The 27418-nt window shown below is 38.1% G+C and overlaps 1 protein-coding gene across 8 annotated transcripts in view; it reads right to left on the bottom strand.

Moving 5' to 3' along the window:
- The window catches only part of LOC149170407 (uncharacterized), a 217089-nt gene extending 191015 nt beyond the window's left edge, over positions 1-26074 (bottom strand). For 4 of the 8 annotated variants that reach the window (XR_016259907.1, XR_016259906.1, XR_016259908.1 and 1 more), the window contains exons 1-2: positions 25692-26072; positions 12976-13678 (exon numbers count right to left, since the gene is read on the bottom strand). Coding sequence is in view for 3 of the 8 variants with exons in the window: in XM_089429011.1 (XP_089285137.1) it covers positions 12976-13678; positions 25692-25958 (970 nt within the window). In the remaining 5 variants the exon portion in view is untranslated. Of the gene's footprint in view, positions 1-12975; positions 13679-25691 lie in introns of all 8 variants that reach the window. The other 4 variants (XR_016259909.1, XM_089429013.1, XM_089429012.1 and 1 more) reach the window with 2 other exon arrangements.
- Between the last annotated feature and the right edge of the window lie 1344 nt (positions 26075-27418).

A 27418-nucleotide genomic window follows, 5' to 3' on the forward strand; every position in this document is an offset into this window, starting at 1 on the left:
TTGGGGTTTGTCCCTGGCTAGCTGCCACATCTTGTGTCTCTTGTCTTGGCTTGTTTTCTGTCGATCGTTTAATGTTCTATCTGCACTTTACTTAATGTATATGTGATTGCTAATCAGTGGCTAATAAGAAGAAAAGAAGTAAATTGCTCTAAGCATAGAACATACCATAATTTAACATGGTATTGGCGCTGAGGTGAAGACAAAGCCCAAACAAGAGCAAGAGCAAGAGCAATCACCGAAGGTTGGCAAGGCTATCCTAAAAACTTCATGGGGTCCTCAACACTCTTCCCCATCAAAGACAAGCTCCGTGAGAAGTCTAACTATCACGGATGGAAGATGTCTCTCGATCTAACTTTAGAAGATCAAGAAGTGTTGGACCATGTGAGAGGCAATATTGTTGCGCCTCCATCAAATGCATCCACTGCTGCCAGAAGCAAGTGGACCAAGGGAGAAGTCAAAGCAAAGAAGATCATCCAGGACTCTATCGACAAGCGCCTGGTGGCCTATGTTTCCGAGTTGACCACCTCCAAGGAAATCTACGATAGACTGGTGAGTTTATTTAAAGTTAATGATGCAAATCAAGTTTTGTTCCTTAGAAATAAGCTGAAGGAAATTAAGAAGGGCAAAGATGAGAGTATGCAAGCATATTTCTTAAGGATCACTGAGATCAAGAATGATCTCCTATCTATTGGGGAAGTAGTTCCTGACAGGGAAATGACTATCACAACTCTTGGAGGACTGCCACCTAAATGGTATATATTCAAGACTACTCTTCTCAACAATAATGTCATCCCAGGATTTGAGGAATTGATGGCTAGATGTATTCAAGAAGAAACAAGGATGGAAGAGCAAGAAATGCCCGCACTTAAAGGCAATCCCTCTGCCTTTTCTTCTCATGCTAAAAGAAGAAACAATTTTGGGGCTAAATCCAAAGGAAAGGCTGGACCGAAGGGTGGAAGAAAAGGACGATGTTACAATTGCAACAAAATGGGCCACTATGCGAGGGAGTGCCCTGATAAAAGGGACTCACACCATGACGATGACCAAAATCACTCTCAAGGCAATCAAAGTAATGGCAGGTCCAATGGCAGAGGTAAAAGATATGTCGGAAATCAAGGAAGAGGGCAACCCTTCAAGAAGGTAAGAAACTCCAGGTATGAATCTAACGTTGTTAACAATAAGCAAGATGAATATTGTCTACCAGCAGCCCTCTCTACTACTGCTCCCCTGGACTCGCTACGAAATTGGCTTATTGATAGTGGTGCCTCAAGGCACTTCACTGGTTACAAAGAAGCTCTCTCTAATCTGATAGAGAAGGAGACCAACCTGGAAATTGTTCTTGGGGACAACGCAAAATATCCCGTGAAAGGTGTAGGGAATGTCACTCTTAAATTGAATCGGGGTAATACAATTCATTTGCAAGAAGTCCTACATGTACCTGATCTCAAAAAGAACCTAATGTTCGTTCGGCAATGGAAGACAAAGGCTACAAGGTGATCTTCATCGATGGCAAGGTACGTGTATGGAAAAAGAATTTTAAAGAAGCTTTCACTCTTGGGTTTCAAGTCAATTTATTATATCAGGTCGGAGGAAGTCCGTTGGGTGTCATGTCTTGTGACACATCACTTCAGTCCGAACTATGGCATCGGAGGTTTGCTCACCTTCATTATAAAGCTCTACCCAATGCAAGACAAATGGTGACAGGGATGCCCGAGTTCCGAGTAGAGCAAGAAGGTGTATGTCCTAGATGTGCCAAAGGGAAGCTCAAAAGGGGACCATTCCCCTCAAGCCAAAGCAAGACCTCCGATATATTGCAGTTGGTTCACTCAGACATATCTGGTATGATGCCTGTGAACTCCTTGGGAGGATATTTATATTACCTCACTTTTACAGATGATTATTCTCGCAAGACTTGGATATACTTCTTGAAAAAGAAGGATGAAGTGTTCACTTGGTTTCGTCACTTCAAAGCCTTGATCGAGAATCAAACCGAAAAGAAGATCAAGATCTTAAGGACTGATAATGGGACTGAGTATGAATCCAATGAGTTCCATGACTTTTGCAAAGAGGCTAGCATTAAGAGGGAGACTACAACACCATATACTCTTGAGCAGAATGGTGTGGCGGAAAGGAATAATGGTACGATTTTGGAAGTTGTCTGTGCTCTGCTCTATGATCAAAGACTTCCGAAGTTTCTATGGGCCGAAGCTGCAAATACCACCGTATATGTGCAAAATCAATGCCCTCATCAAGCATTGGGTTCCAAGACTCCCGAAGAGATGTTCACTGATAAGAAACCTGACATATCTCATTTTAGAATTTTTGGAAGTCCAGTATATTTTCATGTGTTGAAGGAGAAAGGGAAATTGCGTGCATTTGGAAAAAAAGGAATCTTCGTGGGCTATAGTGAAAATACTAAGAGCTATAGAATCTATGTGGCTGGTCAAAGGGAAATCGAGATTAGCCATGATGTCACCTTTGACAGAGATATGGCTCTTAGCAAAGTTGACAATCTTCCTATTCAAAGGTGATTTAAAGAAGCTGACACCAGGGAACCGAAGGAAAAGAAGATGAGAGGATGCCCGATGTGGAAGAACCTATGGATCCTATTGATCCGCCTCTGCAAGAGCCTTGCTTTTCTAGGAAAAGGCCTTCATGGCTTAGGGGGACACTTGATGATGCTGAAGGACACATTGCACCAAGAGGGACTTTCCGAGAAAGTAAGAAGACGGCCAAGTATCAAGGATACTTGACCATCATGAGCACGATCATCCAAGATGAGCCTTCATCATTTGCAGAAGTTGTCAAGCATCAAGTATGGAAGGATGTTATGACTGAGGAATATAAGTCGATCATGAAAAACGATGTTTGGGATGTGGTTCCCAACCCCAGGACAAAGCAGTTATCACTTCGAAATGGCTTTACAAGATAAAGCATGCAGTTGATGGAAGTGTTGAAAAGTATAAGGTTCGTTTTGTCGCTCGTGGCTTCTCTCAGAAGGAAGGTATACACAATGACGAAATATTTGCACCTGTTGCCCGATATACCACCATTCGCTCGATCATAGCCCTTGCTGCTTCGCAAGGATGGAACCTACATTAGATGGATGTCAAGACCGCGTTATTGCATGGTTCGATCAAAGAGGAAGTCTATGTGGAACAACCCGAAGGATTTGAGATTCATGATCGGGAATCTCACGTGTGCAGGTTGAAGAAAGCCCTCTATGGGCTGAAGCAGGCACCCCGAGCGTGGTATGAGAGGATCGATAGCTACCTGATGAAGTTGGGATTCACTAGGAGTGAAGCCGACCCTAACCTTTACTTTAAGGTTGAAGATGACAAACCTCTCATACTGGTGTTGTATGTTGACGACCTCTTTCTAACAGGTGCAAACCCTCTCATTCACAAATGTAAGAGGGAGTTGGCTTCTGAGTTTGAGATGAAGGACCTAGGACTAATGCACTATTTCCTAGGACTGGAAGTCTGGCAGAAACCAGGGGAGATTTTCCTATCTCAAGGAAAATATGTGGTGAAGATATTGGAAAGGTTCGGTATGGTGGACTACAAGCCCGTGACTACCTCGATGGAGCTTGACTTCAAGAAGTTAAGCAGTAGTGCTGCCGAACCTATTTTACGAAATGCTACCGAGTATCGTCAACTCATCGGAGCATTGATGTTCTTGGTGAACTCCCGTTCGGATATATGCTTTGTAGTCAACACGTTGAGTCAACATATGGTTGAGCCTCACCACACACATTGGATTGGTGCCAAGAATCTGTTGAGATATCTTCGTGGCACAATCACACATGGTTTGAGATACACTGCCGGAGATGTGAGACTACATGGATATACTGAGGCTAATTGGGCAGGCAGTGTGGTGAACTGAAAGAGCACTTCTAGGTGTTGTTTCTCTTTGGGATGTGTCTCGATATCCTGGATGAGCAGGAAGTAGAAGTTGGTGGCTTTGAGCATCGTTGAGGCAGAATACATTGCTACTAGTATGGCCTCTTGTGAGGCAGTCTAGTTGCGGAAGCTCTTCAGTGAGCTGTTTGGATTCACATTGGATACTACCGTGATCCTGTGTGACAACCAAAGTGGGATTCGTCTATCAGAGAATCCTGTATTTCATGATCGTTCCAAAAACATCGATATCAGGTACCACTATATCCGGGATATGGTACATCGGAGAGCAATAAGGCTCCAACATATCGGTACCGATGAACAGGTCGCCGACATTTTGATGAAGCCCCTGGGAAAGGTCAAATTCTTCACTTTCCGAAAACGACTTGGTGTCGTTGAGAGACCCTCTTATGAGGGTCGTGTATGATGCATATATTGAGCTCTGGGAGCTCCAGGGGGGCGCGGGTTACTTCTTGGAGCAACATGCAACCACAGGGCGACTCACTATCCCCTGGTGGTGCGCTATGTACAAGGTGAAAGATTCAACCTTCCCCTGTGACACCCCGTGGCGACTGTGGGACAGGATGATTAGTTCGCTTGTGGGCTAGGACGATTAGTTCTCCCGTGGCGACTGTGGGACAAGATGATTAGTTCTCCTATGGGCCAGGATGATTAGTTCTCCCGTGGCGACTGTGGGACAAGATGATTAGTTCTCCTGTGGCGACTGTTGGACAGGATGATTCGTTCTCCTGTGAATAGGATGATTAGTTCTCCTGTCGAGGCATCCTACCCATGCAGTCTGAGACTCATGGGAAGTACCTCTCATCTGATCAATGAGTAGGGAAATGGGGTTAGGGACCTATTGACCACTGGAGTGGCACCTGATGATTATATGAAGACTCCATGCCCAAGGATGATCTAGAGGACACTTGTACCATCAGATATCGTCAGTCAACAGATTTTTTTTAACTCTACTTCTATCTTCTCATCATCTTTCTTATACCCAGATTCCACACCCTACGGGGAATTGTAATAAGTGATACTAGTAATGATGAGTTTTCAGTCTGTAATAAGCCTAGGATGTTGGGACTCAATCAGCAAACGAGTACACCTTGGAGTGTTTTTTTATCTGGTTAATTATCCCTTCTTTTTCAGAGGCGGATAATTTTCTAGGTTTTTTCACTCACGTTTTACCCCAAAGTCGGGGTGACAGTTTGAAGGTTGAGCCCCTGACACATCTTAGCGTTTAGAGTCAATGTATATTATCATACTAGATCACACAAAAAAATTCGTGGAATTTGATTAGGTCTAGGTAGTCATTTTTTTATTTTTTAGATTTCCCGCAGGTCAAAAATTGCAAATAAAATTGTATTTAAATTGTAACAAGTGTCGTCTAGAGAAGTTGTATGGGGTATGAGTAATCAAAATTACACCTCTCACCCTCAACTTTCTATTATGACACACTTTGAGGGGTTAATAATGTGTTTTGGACCCTCAAAACCCATTTTTCCTAAGTTTAGTGGGAAATCTGACAATTAATTAAGCCAGAAATTAAATAAATGGAGAAAAATAAATATCCACACATGCTAAATAAGGTGGAAAATTATGGGGGAGTTAAAGTGAAGTCCCAAGTTGATGTGGACTCCTAAAATCAAAGAAAGGACATGTGCTCAAATAAAATCGAATTTCTGGCATTAAATGAAAATGTTGCTTGGAAATTCGAATTTGTGAAGTCAATGCACAATTGGGAGGATTTGGGAGAATATTTGGTGGAGATTTTTGTGGGAAATTGTCCTCACATGGGTCACCACCCATATACACTTGTCATTCCACCAAAAAATTCAAATTTGGCACATAAGGGAAGAAGAAAATGCTGTCCACTTGCCAGAATTCGATTTTTACACTAGCATTGAAGCTCCGTTCAACAAATTCGAATTTCTCTATGGGATTGTCACCTTATGCCACTTGTTTAATCACTTCTACATTGGGATTGGCTCCAATGCCCTTTGTCATTGTCATTCTTCATTGGGATTTGCTCCCAACTCTCTCTATAATAGAGCCATGGGCTCTCACATTGTATAAGATTTTTACTAGCTATTGTGCATGCGGAAGTGCTGCTGCCTTGTACACTTTCGGAAATATCAATAAAGACTTTGGGGTTTCATTCATGAGGTGTTCCTCCTTTTTGAGTGTGATGAATTGTTGAGCATTGGTATAATTCCTTTTACTCATGCTTTAATCTAATTTGCTTCCATATGCTCTTGTAGATTTGTTAATGTAGAGTTATCTTGCATTGACATTTGATTTAGAAGTATGCTCTAGGTATAGAATGCTCTAGTTGGTTTTAAATAAATCTCTAGAATTTCTTATCATTGTTTATTGCTAAATCTATATGGAACTAATTCTTGATTGAAGTTTTATAGGGGAACATCTTGTTGGGATTACAGAATCAAACGTGAGGGTTAGTCTTTGGAGAGACCAACCCACTCTTGATACATTCTTAAAGGAGCTCTCATTTGTTCTTTGAACCTTCATAGTCTTATTTTACAAAGTGGTTTTGCAGGGATTTCGGCACATAGCTTGTACACAAGCCGAGAACTTCTAAATTTAAATCTCTTTTAAAAAAAACATTGTACTTCATTTCTTTCATTTGCTATCTAAGAGCTTGAAGATGGCTAAGCAAAGACGAGAGTTTACTCTCACTCTTTAGCTTAGCCTTTTGTAAATTATAATTGTACATATACATTTTATCTTACTGATTTTTCCATTAATACTTAACTTATTTTGCAGTGATTGTTTGGATAGTTTGCTAACTCTTGTGTGGCATATTTTGAAAAGCAACTTCCTGCAACATCTAACAAGTGTTTGCAGAACCTTTGGCAAGTGTTGGGGGTTCGATTTCCAAGGATGTCGTGAGCCCTTTTGACGCTTATTTTGGCCAAGTCGAGTTCACTAGAGGGATGCCCATTTTCCTCTTTAAGCCGTGGGCATTTGGAGGAAACTCACACCTTGTTTCCCTTGCATAAGTTTTGTGAAATCTTGTCACTACTTTGTCAAGAAAGGAGGTCTAGTGTCCAAGTTTCAAGAAATTATTGTGAGGACTCTCCTTGAAGTATAGTTGAGAACTTTGAAGGGCCCTCTTCTCATTGTAATATTAATAAAAGATCTAACTTGCTTGTGGGAGCTTGGGATTTCTCCCATGGTATCCTATCTCCCCATTTAGAGGGAGGCTTCTCTTGGGTGGATTGACATTTGCATGATTTAAGCTTTCATACTTCATTCACTTACATGCATGCTTTAATTGGGAATTAACACAACCTCACTATCACATTTCATTAAGTTAAAGTTTGTTACAATTTCATTTGAGCTTTGCATTTTCTTTCTCATTGTTGCTTGGAGCTACAAGCTTACACTTTACTTTGGGCAATTCATCATTTACATGGAAGCATTTTATATTCGTAACAAACTTTGATTCGTTTCTATTTACCTTGGTAAATTGTTTCAAGAGCACTTGAATACATGCTTCAATTTTATGCTACATTTTTATCTTGAATATTGAAGCAATTTATTGTCATTGTCTATTTGAAACAAATTTTACTTTCAAACAAATTACTTGTATCATTTTAATTCATTGGTGAAACACATGCAACACTTGTAAGCTAATTTTATTCCTCCAATTGAAGTTATAATTGCAACTTATGTTGAACACTATTTCATTTTCAAGCATTGCAAATCAATCTCTTTGAAGCATTTGCATGTATCATTATTTTAATTTGGGGAATTAACACAACTTGCATTTCATCTAGGCATTTTAGAGTAGGAAGGCCCCAAGCCTCATTAAACTTTTACCTCCAACATAAGTTGGTTGAAGTAGATATCTTAGGAATCCTCTACTCTTCTATTGACTCCTCACTGTGAGATCCATATCATTGAGCAAGAGTGAGATCTGAGGATTGAAGATTTAAATTGTAATCTTGTTGTAGAGCTAATTAATAAAATTAACCAAAAGCACTTTCCATTACATTTACTTTACTTATCTCTTGATGGTTTGAGTTTTCATATGCAAAGTCTATTTCAAAAGCAGGCATTGTAATCATTTCAAACAAGTGTTTTCTTTTCATGTTTCAAGTCTAATTGCATATTGATGTCTTGGTTTAGCACTTCCTTTCTTTTACATTTCCAAGTTAATTACTAATTTTTGGGTTTTGGCAATATATGTTTCACATGTTTTGATTTATAAAGTTGATTATCTCAAAAGCATTTTGTATCTTACATATCTTGTGCTAACAATTCTTATTTACATTTCAGGGTTACTTTGTTTTCTCTTTTGAGAACATTGCATTTTACTTTGAGCAAATATATCTTTAAATTGTTGAGCAAATTCCTTATAAGGCACTGGTTTTATGGTTTTTAATTATATTAATGATTGGCATTGTTATTTCAGGTTGCTCACTTCAAATTTTCCCATAAATCCTTAAAGTAATCCATTTTCACTATAACACTCTCCTAGAAACTCACATCTTTTAACTTAACTTTTCATTAGGAACTACCTTAGCTAACCTAGGAGATAGCTCAAACGGAAAGAGTCGGGATTAGTGTGGCAGCCCCTTCTTTGAGTTCCCTGCCACCAACCACACCTTATGGGGTTGAAGGCTTTTTCTCACTGACTTGTAGGTAGGTGTAGGCGGCAGGGTCAACAAGGTCATCTGCCTAATGGTGACAAAATGACATGTAACAAAGTCCTATCGATGGTTGAGATCATCTTTGAGTTGATCCATGTGAGTTTCTAGAGAATTCTCACATTTCTCAATTAATTCCTATTAATTAATCGATTTCCCTAAGTTAAACTTAGGCATTTTTTAATTATCGACCAATTAATTTAATTGAGTTGTCTCTAAGTGGAATTTTCAGAAACAATTTCTGGGTTCTAGAGATCTCACGTGTTTTAGCCTCTCTAAAAAGTTTGAGACTAGAACACCATACAATGCTACAAAAACTAACAGATTTAAGGAGTACGACGATCGACTTGGCATCTTGATGAAACAAATGACACTTGACAAATTTAATATTTATTTCTTTTGCAAGGGACATGAAGAACAAGCCCTTCTGAATTTTCTTTTGACCCATAATAAATTATTTTTTACTCTTTTTGACTCTAAGCATGAAGAACATGCTTTGACAAAAATACAATAAATACATTATTGATAAAATTTATTTATGAAGACCGAACCTAGTTATAATTTCAACACTCCCTCTAAACTAGGTAGGTTTTCATAATGACTCATTGGGATATTGTCAAGTTGAAAACTTCTATAAGAAAGGATCTAGATTGATATGCATCGATATAAACATCATCATGACCAGCATTGTCAAACTATCAAGGCCTTGACAAGTATGCTTTATCTCTCCACTAGATCAGAGCACAATGCTGGGAGGCATTCAATAGGACACCACAACCACCTCTCTAAGGCACATATTTGACCTAGGTTCACTAAAGTATGTCCTCCACAAGACCATTTCCTAATTTGTTGTCACAGTACTGGACACAAGGAAATGTCAGTCCTTCAAACCACACTTATATCAGATCAATGTACTTGACTTACGGCTGTTAGTCCTGGTCACAGAACATGTCTCAAGAATGTCGGTCCATGATGCTTATCCAATCTACCATTCTCCTTATTCGTGTTCATGTACTAGACTTATGGTTATTAGTCTTAGCCATAGTACAAGACACATGGAGAACAAGGTGTCCATCCTCACTCCCTCTAAAACTGGGAGGAGATATCCACAAGCCCAAGCTTGTCTCGAAAATGCTCATGCTTTCCCTTAGGAAGGGCCTTTGTCAATACATCGGCTACCTAATCGTCAATGGAGATATACTATAGCTTCACAACTCCATCTTGCATCATGTCACGAATCATAATGTATTTCGACGAATCTATTCCTTGTCTCAATGCCTTTGCATGATAAGGTATTTTAGTTATCACTACCTTTCGAACTTCATACTTTAGGGGAGATTATGTTACACATTATATTTTTGCATTCATGGAAATTGATGTTGTACCCCTGTCCTTCGTCATCCGAAGCATGCTTGCCATTAATCCCTGAAGAATATGGAAGAAAATTCTCTCCTTGAAAGATCAAAAACTTGTTCAAATTCCTTCAAAAACCCTAATTCAAAAGGATGTCGCAGGTTGCACATTAACACCATGTGATATTGCTTATTGTCACAGGTTGCATATCTGATAGACTGCAATACTGTCACACATTGCTCATTTATAGGGTGCGACATTGTTCTAACAAAGGTAAAAATAGGTGGGAGGGGAGGAAAACTTTAGCTTGCCTCCAAAGCTGATAAATAGATTGAATGAGCAAGGGATTTTTTTCCTTAATCAGGTGGCAGATCATAGAAGATCCACCATTTGGGGCCAAGGTTGGGAGAATGCAAATCAGCTCCGATTAAATCGTGAGCTCGCAGACATATGGCAACAGTACACATAAGCCCTGAGAAGATCTCAAATTAAAGTAAGAGACCAGGAGGACGAGTTGAAATGGATTTATGCACCTTCAGGATCCTACTAGCCAAAACTAGGATATCGGCATCAAAATGTAGAACATATGCAAATAAATCCTGAGTGGTGGTGGAAACATATCTAGAAGTTAGAATGCCCAACAAAGTCAAGGTTATTTTTGTGGTGTGCTATCAAAAACAAGGTACCAACTTGGGACAACCTCAAAAAGAGAAATAAGGCAGGGTCAAGATGGTGCACTCTATCCAAAAACGCATAGGAAATGGTGGATCATCTGTTTCTGAGTTGTCCCTTTACTATGGTTACTTTAGATAAGATAAACAGGCACTGGGCATAGACCTTGAGTGGCAAGGGCAGAACTTTAGGGAAACCTGGGAATCGTGGTGGGAGGCGGTCATGGACAACAGCAAAGGAATACTCCCCCACTTCTGTGCTGGGGAATATGGTTGGTGAGAAATAAGGATATCTTAAGGGATAAAGCTTCGGCGCCAATCATCATAGCTTCATAAATCATTGCCATTTACTCTCTCATGATAACCAAAGTCTCTATCCAAAATCCCAGGGTGATAATAGATGAGGAGATTAATCCTGACATTCCATGGGCTTATTTTGACGGAGCCAGCGATGAGCAGGGTCGACGTGGTGGTGGAATAGTGCTCTATCTCAACTGTACTCATAAGCTTAAATCAACCATTGGTTTAGGAAGGGAAACCAACAATTATGCAGAACTCCTAACTCTGAAACTCCTCTTGTGTTGGGCTCTTGAAAAGGGTTGTCTATCATTACAAATCTTTGGCGATTCCCTCATTGTGATTAATTGGTTCAACATTGTCCATAGGTGTCACAATCAGTTCTTACAACCTATTTTAGAAGAAGTCATTTAGTTAAAATCAGCTTTTAATACTATCTCTTGCTGCCATATATACAGGGAACGCAATGCAGATGTGGGCACCTTATCTAAGGAGTGTGCTCAGCAGGATCAGGGCACTTGGCAAATCAGCAAGTCCATAGAGGATATAGTCTCTGTTTATCGGCATCATTTTCTCTGAGTTGCACACAAACTTTTTCAGATCACTCAAGCTGCAGTTCTTTCTCAATTATTGCTATTTTGGTTTTTTGGACTCTCATTATGCCATGGCGGATTTAGTATTTTGTTTCATCAATGTTTCACAGACAGTTTATAGTTTCTATCAGGTCTTTTTGATTATGTATGACTGATAGACAGCTTTTTAGCATTTCCTGGGACTTCTTTGGGTTGGAGGTTTTTTCCTCATAGCTCAGTTTTTGAGATATGCTCATGTATGTTGTTATATGATTAAATGCTTAAATGCACGTGCTTATGTAACTTTTTATATATCTTAATAAAAAGTTACGATTTTCCTGCGGAAAAACAAAGGTAAAAACAAAAAAGGTAATAAAAGGCTTCTAGAAGATAAGCCTCATGGACAGCATCTCTCCCGATCGGTTTGCATCTGCCTTGCATCCCTAATTTGTTGGATCTTAACCTCCTTCCCTTATCATTCTCTTATCCTTTGCCAAGCCTATAAGTATAATGATCTCTCATTGAGAGGGCTAGTTAGTTAATCTCAAAAAGGCTTTGGCTTTGGTGAAATTCTGCTTATCCAACCTATGGTCTTAAGAATTTTGAAGCCAAGGTGTTGAGAAGGACAGCTGGAAGGGGACCTACAACAACAAGGCAGCATCAGGTTGTAACCTCTTATTTCTGATTAATACAGTTATATGTTCCTTTCCCACAATTGTTGTCTATCTGTTTGGAAATTTTTGGTATATAATTCCTTGATCATGTATATAAGTTTCATCAAATCATTTTTTGGATTATATGTGCTTTGATGTTTTGTTTGTTTGTGTTCCTTGCAGATCTTTGCTGCTTCGGGAGCACTGAGGGCAAAGCTGAGAGCTACAACGTTTCAAACAATCAGCAAGGACAACCTTTGATTAAAGGTAGAATTCATTCCACTCTTGTTTTCATTGATGATTTGATTGTATTGAAATTAAGGAAAGCTACATGTTCTTGTTTGTTTTGTTCTAGATCTGGGTACCAGATCTAGGAAGATCTCTCTTGTCAGCAAGAGTGATTTGTCATGAAACAAGATAGCTTACCAAAAGTGGAAGAATGGGGCAAAAGTAAAAGAGGAAAAAAGAGACAACACAGGAAAAAAGTTAAGGATGATAGCCTCTAAGTTGAAAAAGCATCCAAAAAGTTAATTTTTCAACTCTGATATGTTACAAGTCCAAGGAAATTTTTTAAATAATGAAATTATATTTTTTGCTTAAAAATATTAACAGTGAAAATTTGAAATATACGACTGTCATTGTTCAGCAAGTTACGAATTACCAAATAGGAAAGTGATAAACAAGGTGAACTTGTTTTAACATTCTTAAACACACAGGATCTTAGGACTGAAAAACATTAGAAATTTTTTCTGTTGTTGATGAATACATCCATTAATCTAGATATCCTATTCCCTAACTTGCTAGATACAACATGCTTAAACTTTATTCCAAGATAACACTAAGGACATTACCTTGTTTCCAAGGGTTTGGATAGAGATATGTCAGAGCTGATGGAGGATACAAATGAAATAATTTTGTTCCTGATATGCATGAATGGACATTATCCAATGCGTCAAAATGGATTCTGCTTGTCACTATCGCCCCTACCCAAAGATTCCTCTGAATGATGCCATCTTTTGTGATAAATTGTGGTGAAGTCGTGGGATGAAACAGGCTTCTTATGAAGAAACAAAATTCTGCATGAGCTGGCAAACTATCTAAATTTTCTAAAGCCGGAATTCCTCTCCAAGTCAGGTACATAAGCCGATTCCTCTGCTGAAGTAACACAGCATTCAACTCTGATATAAATGCCCCAAAATCTATGATCTGAGAGTTGCTGCAAGGGACTGGATGGTAAAGTCTGGTGACAGAGCCATTTTCAACAAGCATATTATCCATGGCAGTTAGACCTACATTCGATGTCTTCCCAATGATAGAGTCACCATTTTGATTTTCATGATTGCTAAAATCCCTATTAAAGCCTCTACTTGTGGACATTTTGTAATTGAAATGATTTGTGTCACCACTCTCTCTGTTCCAGTGCAAAATGGAAAAACTTGTAGATGGATCATCATTTGCGCAACTCTGTTCACAACAATCTGCAGATAATAATTGGAATGTATCTTGCTGAAATACATCTTTGCAAGCTTCATACTGAAGTTGAAAGGCATCAACCTGTAAAGCCAAAAAGTGCAACAGGTATATAATTTTGGCCATCTTTGTGTCCATTGCTGATAGAAAATTCATAGGTAATCATATGTGGTATATATAAAATTATCTTGTTAATACATGTAAAGCTCATCATGTGCTTCTGAGAAAGATGAAATTTTCTCATATCCAGAATTCCAAAGGCTCACAAAACAACAGATGGTTTCATAATAGCCAATGACTGCAATTAAAAAACAGAAGCTGTTGTGCTGCATGGTTAAATTATTAAAACAACACACTATTATTCACAGACAATAATAACACATAATATCTGGGTTGTTGATCACCCATATAAGATCAGGAACATAACATAAGAACACAGTAATGTTTCAAGAGTTGCTCACATGAAAACTTGACGAAAGAAATGAAATTGGTAGAGATACTGGCAGCTCTGAGGATGCTTGCTGACAAAATAAACACTAAACCTTCCCTTGCAAGAAATTCTCTTTTTCACAATTTCCACATGATATCCTTACAAATCTGTATAAAAAGATAGGGCAAGCACTTCTGGATTGCTGATAAGAACTGACAATTGAAGCCTCTGCAGCAGTAACAAATACGTCAAGTACAGGGTGTTGAACCACATATCCAACATCACCCAGAGTTTAGTGTCTCATGACCCCCCTTTCCATACCCTCCTCTAAATCAAACAATCATATCGTCAACCTCACCCTATCTATATTATAGAATCTATATTATAAATCACCTAGACCAGTGAGTTGTGCTTATGTGTGCTCCCAGATCCAAACAATCACTATACGTAAGTGATTCGTCTTTACACATATTTAGGCCACACAATTTGATTGTACAGTCAAGAAGAAGGGTACAAGAAGAATAATGAAAGAAAATGAAAAATTGATAAACCAATAATGTTAGACTAGTCACTATAGTGACCATTGCTAACACGTTGTATATAAAATGAAGCTAAGTATTAGGCATAAGTGAAAAGTTAAACCTTTCAGTAACATAGGCCAAGTCAAGGGAAGCTGTGGGCATAAGTAAAAAGTTAAACTTTAAAGTAACAAAGGTTAAGTCAAGTTCATAATGGCAAAAAAGTAATTCTTATGTCGTAAAGGGGTTAAAACATAATCATACTCTTGTAAATTGTGGGAGTTATAGTCGTTATGCCCAAACGTCACATATATTACCTTCATTTTGTTGAAAACTAGAGTGCAATGGATACAAACACGATTTCTGAACTATGGTAATTACTTGTGAATATATATTATAATTCTCTTATCTTCATCAAGCAATCACACTTCAGAAATTCAACCAACAACCATAAAGGAAAGTAGAGATCACATTGTTGAAAACTTAGGTTGTCTCAAAAACTTAGCTCCTTAGAAACTTTGGTCTCTTTCTTAGATTGCTTCCCATGTATGTGAGAGAGAGAGATATGTGAGTGATAAGCGAATGCAAAATTGAAAAGTTTAAGTGTATTTCTATAGTGATTTTAGAGTGACCAAGAGGCAAAACTATTTGCAAATTAAATTTTGGTGGTTAGTAACCACTAGTAAGTCTGCACATTTACATTTTTACTCATATATGTTAAAGTGTTGAAGAACATGTAAATAATGGTAGGCAATAATTCCTAGTAATTATATTTATTTACATCTTGTTCCTTATCCCATCTTTTACGCAAATACTTGCTTAAATTATGGTGGTTAGTAACTTATGGTAAATTTGTTATTTACATGAGTATGAGCTATTTTCAAGGATTTAAAATTTAGGTGGTTTTGTTGATTTCCTTTATTTTCTTTCTTCTAATTTAAAAATTAATTTTCTTTCGTGTTTTTACATAGTTATAAATACATCAAGGATTATGAAGACCGACCATGGCTACTTTCTTCAACACTCCCTCTTAGCTAGGGAGGTATTCATAATGTCTAACAAGATGTCAACAAGTTGAAAAGTTTTCTAAGGAAAGATCAAGACTAGATTAGCATCATTATCAAATCAATATCAACATTACCAGCATCATCAAACAACCAATACGTCACAATCATGGTACTCATATACATAGTCTACCAGAGAGACATCAATCAAACAAGCTCTCTCAAGAAAGAGATATGAGCATGATGTTGGGAGGCTACAACTCAACCTCTAGGACCATTTTCCTAATTCTGATCAATGTACTTGACACAGGGACAACATCCCTGGTTACAACACATGACACAGGAAAATGTCTATCAACCAGACCATTCTTCCTAATTCTGTTCAATGTGCTTGACACAGGGATAACATCCCTAATTTTGATCACAACACAAGGCACGGGAAGAATCTTTGTCCATGAAACCTTCTTCCTAATTCTAGTCAAATTGACACAGGGATAATATCCCTAATTTTGGTCAAAGTGACACAGGAAGAACATCATCTCTCAAACCATTCTTCCTAATTCTGGTCAACTTGACACAAGGATGATATCCCTAATTCTGGTTAAGTGACACAGGAAGAATATCATGATGCAGGAAAAATCATTGCTCCCTCTCAGCCAGAGAGGCATGCTCCACAAGTCCCAACTTATCTCTGAAAAAAACAAATCTCCCTCTGGAAAGAGGCATAGTTAGGACATCAGTTGTCTTCTCATCAGTGGAGATGTACTAAAGCTTTCTTGCTCCCTTCTGCACCATGTCACAAATGTAGTGGTACTTGATACCAATTTGCTTCGACCTGCCATGCAGCTTTGACTGTCACAAAATATCATGGTCAATTCCAGCACTTGCTCAAACATTCTGGCAAGCAATTTTCAAAGCCAAACAACAAATTGCATAGGCTGCCATATATTCGGCTTCCACAGTACTAAGTTCCATGGAAGATTGTTTCTTGCTCATCCAAGAAACCATTGTTGAGCCCAATCAAAAACATCCGCCAGATGTACTCCTTTCATCGACAACACTTTCAGCCCAATCAAAGTCAGAGTATCCCAGTAGCTTAAGCTCATTTCCTGCCACATACTTCAAACAATAATTAGCAGTACCACAAGAGTATCCAATGATCATACTTTGGCTTCATCTGATTTAATGTATTCACTACAAAGCAAATATTCAAACCAAGTTCATTAAAGAACCAATCAGTTGCCTATCATCATCAAACTTTTGCAAAGAAGATTTCATCAAGCTTCATCAATTCAAGATCACATTCAGTGGCCAACTCCCTCTTAATCTGAGACATATTCTACTATGATCATTTCGAGCTCCCTCTGAATCTAACATAATTTTTTGTCCTTGAGGGCCCTACGAGATTTCTTCAAAGTCTTGAAAATTGGCACAAAAACATGATCTCCCTCTCGCAACGAATCTTCTATTCTCTCATCTCTAGTAACAGACAAGCATATTTCAAATTTGTTTATCTTCCTGCTCCCTCTTAAGCTCAAATCTTCAAATCTCGATTTTGGGACAAATCCTTTTGTCACAAGCTTTGCTTCGTTCTTCCACTTCTTCTCCCTCTGTTTCCAGAGCCATTGGAAACCTTCAATACATTCCTGCAATCCTCACTAGGAGGCCATGGAAGAACAACTTTTGAGAAGAATGTTAGCTCCCTCTTGATCTTGGCCTTCTTGCATCAGCTTCATCCACAATGTCATCATGATGTCATATCTTCCTTGCATGAACTAAGATTTCTATCTTCAGTGGAAACGACCAATTCAAGATTTTGCTGCTTGTTAGGGTTTACAAACCCTAGATTTTCAATTTCATAATCAAATGTCAGAATCCTAGAAGTGACATGCCCTTCACATATCCAACATTGTCAACAATCAATCAAGAGAGTCCAATGATGATCTGCTTTCTCTAAATCATTGTAGCAGTAGTATTTTGTTCATAAGAGCTTGGCCTTCATTTCAATGTACAAAGAATAACTTCATCATTCTTAAACAGTAGATGGAAGATATCTTTCATGGCATCAATACTTTCTCTGCAATAAAACCTTCAATGTCTTTAGTCATTTGTGTCCTTGACCTGTCATAGTGCAGGGTTTGCAAATGACTTTATCAAGAAAGCCTTAGAACTTCTAAGCTTGAAGAGGGGCCCAACCTTTCCTTCTAAACTCAAGATATTTGAGCCAACTAAGTGACCTTAAAAGAATCATCTTTAGATTCTGCAAGGCTAATTGCCAGGCTTCTTCAATTCAACAATTTGATATTTTGGGCTCAGGTAATCTTATGATAACTTCTCCCTTTGTTTCCAAATATATCATCATGATTCTTAAGAGACAGTTCAACATCTTTTTCACTGTAAGTAGGATTTCTTCAAAGGTATACTTCAAATATACTTTCAGCAATCATTTGCAACATAGGGTTTATGACATAGTAACATTTTTCAAAGAAAGCATATGTTCAATACTTCAATTTGAGCAAAGGTCACAAAATTTCCTTATGTGGTTGTGATCTGATCCACAGCTTGCATAATAGAGGTGTCATTACTCTAAAGCATTAGCTTTATGGTTCTTCTTGTAGGTCTGAATTCCCATGACTAATTCAACATTGTGTAGCATCAGTTCTTACTGGTCATGAGGTTCATAAGGATACTTCAGGCTGATATATCAGTCCAAACTGAGACATTTTCTTAATGCCTTCCAGAACTTCACAAAGGATGACTTTGCTAGCATTTTTCAGAGTGACATCATTTCGGATCCTTATGAGATTAAGGGACTCGATTCCAGACCTTCAAAGATCATTGTTGTAGATGGATTTTTACAGTGGAATGATAGAAATACGATCACAAGATTGTGCTAGGACCATTTCTTGTAGACAAGGTATGCTATGCATGGAAACCTTTATCAAGCTTGAATTCATTGCAAATGCATCTAGGCTTTTAATTACAAGAAAGTATCCAGGCATCTCCAAGACCTTTATAGACAAATTCAATGATGTTCAATATTCTTCTATGTTATGATCTCCTCATGGTCACTTTACAGTCAAGATCCTTGGCCTTGGACAAAACAATCATTATGCTCAAAACTGAGAACAATCTGCTCCAATGACTGCCTTTTGAGACATTAATCAAATCACAACAATATTAGTCACCAAAACAAATAGTATTCTAAGGTTATTTTAGAAGACTCTCGGCCTTCAAATAGACTGAGATTCACTTTGAGGCTAAGGTTTGATCTGAGGTTACTTGACATCTATAGTAGGTCTTTAGACTTCAAACTTTTATTATTGTTGTAGTGTGCTCACAAACACTTCCAAATTTTCCATAATTCTGAGATCGAAGAAAAGATTGCTTGTTGACAGAGATTTCTTCTTCTTAGGGTTGCTCTTTCAAAAGATACTAGGTCGATTGGACTGTCATATGCACAATCTACATATTGATCTCTAATGATACATGAAATATCCAGGAGATAAAGGCTTCTAAACTTCCTGATGATAGACCTTTAGCTTCTTGAAATTGCTTGACACTCTCTGAGGCTTTTGGTCCTCTAAGATATATCTGAGGTCTTAGAAGAACTTTGATTTTACACCACAAATGCACAGAAATTCAGTTTCATTCCTAAGGTTTCTCGGACTCTAGCAGAGATTGATTTAGGGGATTGATCTTGATCTATATTCTTTGATCCTGAAGCCAGTAATTCAGATTAGGGCTTTCTACAAAGTTGCTTACAATTATATTTCACAATTCTCGAGCATAGATACTTCTTTAGTGCATTGATCAATGCCCCTACCTTCTTGTGAACTTGTGCCTTGTTTATGCTGGATTTGACCCCTAATCTAAGGTGCCTCAATCTTTAGCTTTGCTGGCAGACAGATATTAGCTCATTTCCTTGCATAGGCTTAGATGTGATCTTCAACTTCCTTGCTTCACCAAAGCTATGATACCATGTTGAAAAATAGAGTGCAATGGATACAAGCACTATTTCTGAACTATGGTATCTACTTGTGAATATATATTATAGTTCTCTTTTTTCCCACAAATCACACTTCATAAATTCAACCAATAACCATGAAAAGAAAGTAGAGATCACAATGTTGAAAACTTAGGTTGTCTCAAAAATTTAGCTCCTTAGAAACTTTGGCCTCTTTCTTAGATTGCTTCACACGTGTGTGTGAGAGAGATATGTGAGTGATAAGAGAGTGCGTAATGTCCTATACGAATTGAGGACAAATGGGACTTATTAGCCTATCCATCCTCGTAGGCTATAGTCCACAAAAGGAGGAAAAGAACCCAAGGTTCCCATTGTTGGGCAAGTTTTGGGGAAGTTGGACAAAAAACCCCGAATTGGGATTTTGAGTAAGATTTACTCAATCATTTAAGAAGATGAAATCCCTCAAGAAAATCTATAAATAGAGGATTGAATTCATTTTGGGCATCAAGTGTGGATCATTTCATTTGTTTCTTGAGCATTAACTCTGAGCATTTGAGACCTTTCAATGGTGAAAGATTCCACCCTAGTTGGTAAAATTATTTTATCTCATGTCTCTGTTTTGGCACAACAATGAGCAAATATTTCTAGGGAGGTCGAACTCTAAGTTGAAGTTTGAGGCACTGGATTGGATCTGAGAGGGTCAAATTCCCTGTGCCATAGTTTTCTGAGGCAGGTTATGGATAGTGTGTAATTAATTTTGGGCGGAGCGAGGATATTTTAGGATAGAATCTAAAGCTAGAAGGTCAGAACACCATCAGCATAGGCGGATCACCTCTGAAATATAATTCTAGAAAAACGAATTTACTCAGCTGAGCGAATCCCATTCTAAAGCATGGTTGACCCTCAGTAGATAATTAACTGAGGCAGCCTGACAGTGTCCTTGGTGTCCTTTCGTGGTAGTGATTCCTCTATTGTCAAGTGTGATTAATGTTTTAAAATCATTGACTATTGGAGAATGATAAATTATTCTAGATCTGGGTTATTAATGAAAATCATTTTAAATCTAGAATCATTGCTTAGCATTTAAATTTCATAATTCTTCACAAGATTTAATTGCTAGAATATCTTGCGTGATAAGGTTTTGGGCGTTGACATTTAATTATTCATGATCGTCGCTTTGCCACATTTATAAATTGCTCTGGATAACTTGTTTTTATTTAGTCTATGGTTAATTGAGTATAAAGGTACTAGTCTATAATCATTTCTATCTTGTGGTTGTGTCTTATTTTATTAATATTTATCCATTTCGGTTAACCAGGACTTGTTTACATTCATCAAGTTGTTCATCTTTAAGTCTCCTAGAGTCTGTGTTCCACAGGCTACCCTCATTCATTCACCCTAGGGACTACCCCCCTTGACTTGTCTAAGAGAGAGTCTAAACGGAGGGAGTAAGGATTAGAGTGACAGCCCTTACTTTGAGCGTTGTCGCGATGCCTAGACACTTTGTGCAACAACAGTCCCTTCACCAAATGAATGAGAAGATTGCTTTTTTGTATGGCTTCCTCAAGGAAGAAATATTTGTGGAGCAACCACAAGGCTTTGAAGTGCATGACCAGAAAACTTGTGTTAAGACTGAAGAAAACCCTATATGGTTTGAAGCAAGCTCCAAGAGCTTAGTATGCCTGCATTGGTAGCTTCTTGATGAAGCTTGGTTTTACTAGAAGTAATGTTGATCCAAATCTTTACTTCAAGACAGTCCAAAGTATGCCTTTTGATTTTGGTATTATATGTTTATGATTTATTTATGATCGATGGTGAACCTCTTATCCTCTAGTGTAAGAGGGAGTTAGCTTTTGAATTTGAAATGAAAGATCTTCATTTGATGCACTACTTTCTGGGTCTTGAAGTATGGCAGAGACCTGGTGAGATTTTCCTTTCTCAAGGAAAACATGTTGTCAAGCTACTGGAATGATTTGGTATGACATAATGCAAGTCCATGAATTCTCCAATGGAAATGAATTTGAAGAAGCTATGTGGTGAAGTTGTAGGTCCTGATTTAGCATATCCTTCTGAGTATCGTCAATTGATTTGGGCACTAATGTTCTTAGTGAACACTAGACCAAACATATGTTTTGCGGTCAATACTCTGAGCTAATACGATTAAGCCATCACATGCACACTAGATTGCTGCAAAGCATGTGTTGATATACTTGCATGGGACCATCAATCTTGGATTGAGATATACTGCTAAAAATGTAAGACTTCATGGATATATTGATGTTGATTGGGCTGGTAACTCTGCTGATAGAAAGAGCACTTCTAGGTGCTGCTTTAGCTTGGGATCTGCCATGATCTCTTGGATGAGCAGAAAGCAGAAGTTTGTTGCACTGAGTATAGTTGAAGTTGAGTACATTGTTGCTAGCATGGCTAGCTGTGAGGCAGTATGGCTGAGGAAGCTCTTTGGAGAGCTATTTGAGCAAGTTCTAGACACAAAAATTATATATTGTGACAATAAGAGTGGGATTCGTCTTGCAGAAAATCCTATGTTCCATGACAAGTCCAAGCACATTGAGATCAAATATCACTATATCCGGGATATGGTGCAGAGAGGAGCAGTGAGGCTCCATCATATTGTGATTGATGATCAGATAGCTGACATTCTTACCAAGCCTTTACCGAAAGGAAAGTTCTTGGTTTTTAGAGAGCAACTTGGACTTATGGACGTGACCCTTCCAGGAAGCGGTCACAGCTGATCGAGAACATTGAGCTACCTTTCCCCCCTGTCAGAGCTCACAGGATTAGGGAATGATGCCGAAAAGCTCCTGAGGATGAGGGACCTCTTGTGTAGTGTGTGCCACAAGAGTAGGCCTTAGTATGCATCTGACCCACAATCTAGGACATGGGAAGAGCCACCTATCTGGCCAATAGGTGTAGTGAGACTTGTCTGTGTGACTTGTCTAGGATGCAGGTGTTCCACCACTTGACATTTAATGAGACTTGGATGTGTGAGATCCTTGTCATGTGTTGACAAGTGGATCCCCCAAGCAGTGATGAGCCTTGGATGTGCGAGATCCTTGTCATGTGTTGGCAAGTGGATCCCCCCAAGCAGAGTTGAGCCTTGGATGTGCAAGAACCTTGCAAGTGTTGACAAGTGGAGGCCCCCAAGCAGAGATGAGCCTTGGATGTGCGAGATCCTTGTCATGTGTTGACAAGTGGATCCCCCCAAGCAGAGATGAGACTTGGTTGTGCGAGATCCTTGTCGTGTGTTAGCAAGTGGCATTCCCCCCAAGTGAATAAAGGGTGATGGATGAATCTCCCCTATGATGATTCTTCATCATTAGGGTGAGACATCATTGTTCCAGATGATACAGAGTAGAGATGAACAAAGATGAGCAGAGAAAGCAGAGATCTTTATTGCAAAAAGAAATTCCTCCCTAGCTAAGAGGGAGTGTTGAAAATTGGCAACTCAGGGATGAATTTCTAAAAATAGAATGTCCAAAAAATAGAATTTCTAAAAATATAAAGTCTAAAAACAGAATTTCTAAAAATAGAAAGTCTAACAATAGAATTTCTAAAAATAGAAAATCTAAGTCTCAAGTATGACTTTGCAAAAATAGTAAATCACCTTGCATCAATTGTTAATCAAGTATTGTTGATGGAAAATCCCTTATGACCATCAATCAATACTAATAGTTCAATTTGGACTTAATCATCATTATTATTATTATTATCATTATTAAAAAGAAATTCAAGTCTCTCAATCATGTCATATGTAAGTCCCCTCAAATAATGCATATGTTACTCTCTCTCTTAATGGATTCACTCCTCTCTCTCTTTAATGCTCTTACGCATCTTACGCCCTCTTACACTTCTTTAATGCATAAGTTACACTCTTCTCCTTTATGGCATAAGTTACACTCCTATTTTGGCATCTGTAACTCCTCCTCAAGGCATAGGAGTTACTCCCTCATGAATTCGACCTCCTTGCTCTTCCTATATATTTGTGCCTCTCATCCTCACTTGACACACTTACTTGTGCTTGTGAAAGGAGAATTCAAACTTGAGAAAGAGAGAGCTGGAGAGTCTAGAGAAAGATTGAGAAAGAGAGAGTTGGAGAGTCTATAGGAAGATTGAGAGAGAGAGAGAGAGACTTGAAGAGCAAGAGCATATCTTGGAGAGTCAAAGTGATTCAGTGTTTGCATCAACGACTACTATCAGAGATATTCTTCAAATTTGGGTGAACTTCTTCATTCTCTCATTGTACTTTGTATCTCTGCTGAACAATTGATTTCTAATAGAAGAAGAATCTAGTTGGGTTTTCCCCTTGTGGGTTTTGCCCTGGTCATTGATCTAACTTATTTGTGTCTCATTGAATTATTGGTTGTCTTCCATTGTGCATATGGTTTATATGGTTTATGTTCTATCTACAATTACTTAACTTATTTTGCAGCATAAAGAAATTATGGATTTAAGTGATTGTAACAGCATAGAACATCAGAATTTCAACAAGGAATAATGTAAAGATGGTAGCGTCTTCATCCTCACTCAGATCTATAAATAGGAAGACTGTATTGATGCTGCAATATGAAGTAAATAGCAAAGTTTTCTTCTCTATCTGTAGTTAATAGCAAAATTTTCTTCTCTATCTTTCATGTGTAATTTCCTTGATAGCTTGGGATTACGAAGGGTTAATGTTGTGCCTGTTTGCTGTCCCTCATTATGTTTTGGGAATCAAAACTCGGTAGAACGTGTCATGGTCTATCTTATTCTGCATCTGAAATTATGGTTCATGAATCATGATCTTTCTAATGAAAGAGGTAAATTGCCTTGTTGTGAATGGATGAATGTACAAGAAAAAAAATTCTGCATATCAGAGTGCTTTCTTTGAATATTTACAATTTTATATTATTGAATCTGGTTGATTTTATTAGCAGGATCTGTAGTTTCCTCTGTTAAGCTTCTCTGTTCCCATTTTCAGACCTCTATTGTTGCATAGAAAGTCCATCACCCAATGGTTAGGCACCAATCCTTTAAGGTCTAGCCCATTATTCAAAAGTTAAACTTGCAAACTCCCTGCCTTCTGAGCTGTCATTTTCCCTGAGCTTAAAACCTTAGATTAAGTGAGAGGAGAGCTGATGTGGTGACAGTGGGAAGCGTCTTGGATGGCACCAGAGCTGCCATGATTAGTGTGAAGCGCTTGATATTTTGCAGAGCAGTTTTGGGAGCTAACAGTTCCTACAATCTAAGAAGTCGTTAGCTGCAGGAGGAAAATGATAGTTGGTAAGTACATACTCCAGATCCAGAGTGGCATAGCAAGGGTTGGGATGGTCCAAGAAACAATGACAAGGACAATCCTCCATCTCCCGAATTGATCCCCGCTGCCCCGTGATTTTTTGTTTTTATGAATCTGGGAGCAAAATCCATTTTGTTTTGCTTGTATTCTTCACAGCGGCCCTAATAAATTTTGGCTACTGGACTTCTTTATTTGTCCCAAGTGGTCCATTGAAATTTTAGGTTTGATCAGTTATACTATTTTTCTATGGTGTTGTCCAGCAAAACAATTTCGGTCGGATCTTTTTTTTTTTTTTAATTTGTTTTTAATGCATAAATAAATTCAGCGCCCTGAAAAACTCTGGGAATCGATTGTACAGAGTTCACAGATCGAACTTCTGATGCGAACTAATTCCTGCAGAATTTCAGACAAATTTAACTGAAAAACAAAAAAAACTCACTCCTGACATATAACAGTTAGACTATGGCTTTTTTCTACTGGCTGTAAGTACGGTTCGTTAATGCCACGGAAGTAGTGCGAGGGGTGGTTGCCCTAGCAGCCTAATTTTATTTTTTCTCAATGCTACGTCTTATGACAAATTTTAATAGTCAAGGAAGACTTATCTAATAATTTTAAAAGAAAACCATCCCAGTACAACAGCCTGTCAACTATATCTTGCAACTTCTGCAATTGAATGAATATACCACTAAGAAAACAATTCTGCATAACGGATTTACCAACTTAATTTTAGTGCAATTGAGTGAAGTTGCTAGATAGTAAAATGCAAAACCACCCTGCGCCTTCCCAGTTAACAGAAAGCAAACCCAAATAGTATTAACATGATCAAGATTCTAGAAAATTATCATGGATTGATGATGGAATTTTGAAACGAAGCGGTATTCTTACTTGGACAACACCAGCCAAGAGGCTCTGTAGGCCTTCGAGCACAGTACTAGTCCCTAGGGCATCGGTCCAGCTAGGCACCCACGTGGCAGGGAAGACATACGGCTCTCCCTCGTAGCTATTTCGTAGCCTGTCCAGCTCTGACACGTCGGATGGAGCTTGCGGGGAGCGCTTCACTTGGACGAGAGAAGGAAGAGACGCTTCTAGTACAGGGAGACGATTTGCAAAATGTTCCAATAGTAGGCGACCACTTACCATTGCCTCTGCCATGTTGTCAAAATATTTGGCTCTTCGACCTTTGATTTTGACTACCTATCACCCTTTGCAGGGAGGGTTAGTGGCATTTTTCGCTACTTATCGTCCTTACGCAGGGTATTTAATAGCGTGTTTAGTTACAACTACGTTTGGAAGAAAAGTTTTGGAGTTGTAAACAGACTTAAAACGAAAATGGATAAAAAAAAAAATTAAATAATAATAATGGAATGGAAATTATGTAGTTAAGAAGAGTCTTTTTTTGGTAGAAATTATTCACTGACGGTTTCGAACCAGTTAGTGTGGTTCATTATTAGGAGCAGACGAAGATGTAGATCATAACACAAGATTAAATAGAGGGTGATCTAGAGACCAAAAGATCATATAAGGGTCAGTTTATGAAAATTAATATTTTAATAATGATAATATTTTCATAAACTAGCCCTTATATGATCTTTTGGTCTCTACATCACCTTCTAGTTCCAAATGCCTTGGCAAAAAATTTCTCCTATGTGATTTCTACCAAAAAGACTCTTATTAATGTAATATGGATCACAAAACCCTGAATTCAGAAATTATGTAGTTATTTTAATAATTTACTATTATTTATAAAAACAATATTTTAATTTATTTATTTATTAACAATAACTTTTAATATAATATATATTTAATATTTAATTTATCTTGATAACACAATGATATATAATAATAACATTTTCACAAAATAGTTGGAATTGCATGTTATGTATACTCGTATCTTAGTAATTATTATTGAACAATTAGTCTAGTAATACCTTCTTTCAAGAGCAGTGGCGTCAATAATCCCTCTAATTATAGGACCATAATGATAAACCCCTTGTTTGCAAAGTTATTTGGAAGCATTCTAGAAAACAAATCAGCAAGTGGGCAGAAAAAGGAGATAAACGTGCTAAAGGGCAAGCAGGTTTTAGACCTAAACATTCCCCAGATAATCATGGTATAACTTTAAGGCACATCATTGAAAAAATTTGGCAGAAAAAGAAAAAAGCTTTTTGTTGCTTTGTTGATTTCGAAAAAGCCTTTGACACGGTTCCTGGGGATAAACTTTGGCACAAAATGGAGAAACTTGGGGTTCCTAGGCATTTGAGAGCAGTTGTGCATAACTTGTATGAAGAGGTGAAAGTCAAAATTAGAACTTCAACAGGCATTTCTGAAAGTTTTAGAAGTGATATCAGGATCAAGCAAGGTTTCCCATTGTCTCCTACCCTTTTTGGTTTATATATTGACAAGCTTGAAGAGTAAATAAATTCGCAAGGGCATGACGGTATCCATTTGGGCAAGTTTGTTAGAAGGCTTCTTTTGTATGTGAATGACCTTAAGTTTGTATAGGTTCTTGACTTGAACTCCAATCTACTTCACTTTCCTAGTAGCTATGTGTCTCGGAAAGTCTTTCCCTTTATTGAATATAGCATCATAGCCTTTATCCTCCAATACTGATA

This window comes from Pinus tabuliformis, chromosome 4_2 (genome assembly GCF_031772625.1).
Source record: "Pinus tabuliformis cultivar Carrire ecotype Pingquan chromosome 4_2, CPIR1, whole genome shotgun sequence".
In the NCBI taxonomy this organism is placed as follows: Eukaryota; Viridiplantae; Streptophyta; class Pinopsida; order Pinales; family Pinaceae; genus Pinus; species Pinus tabuliformis.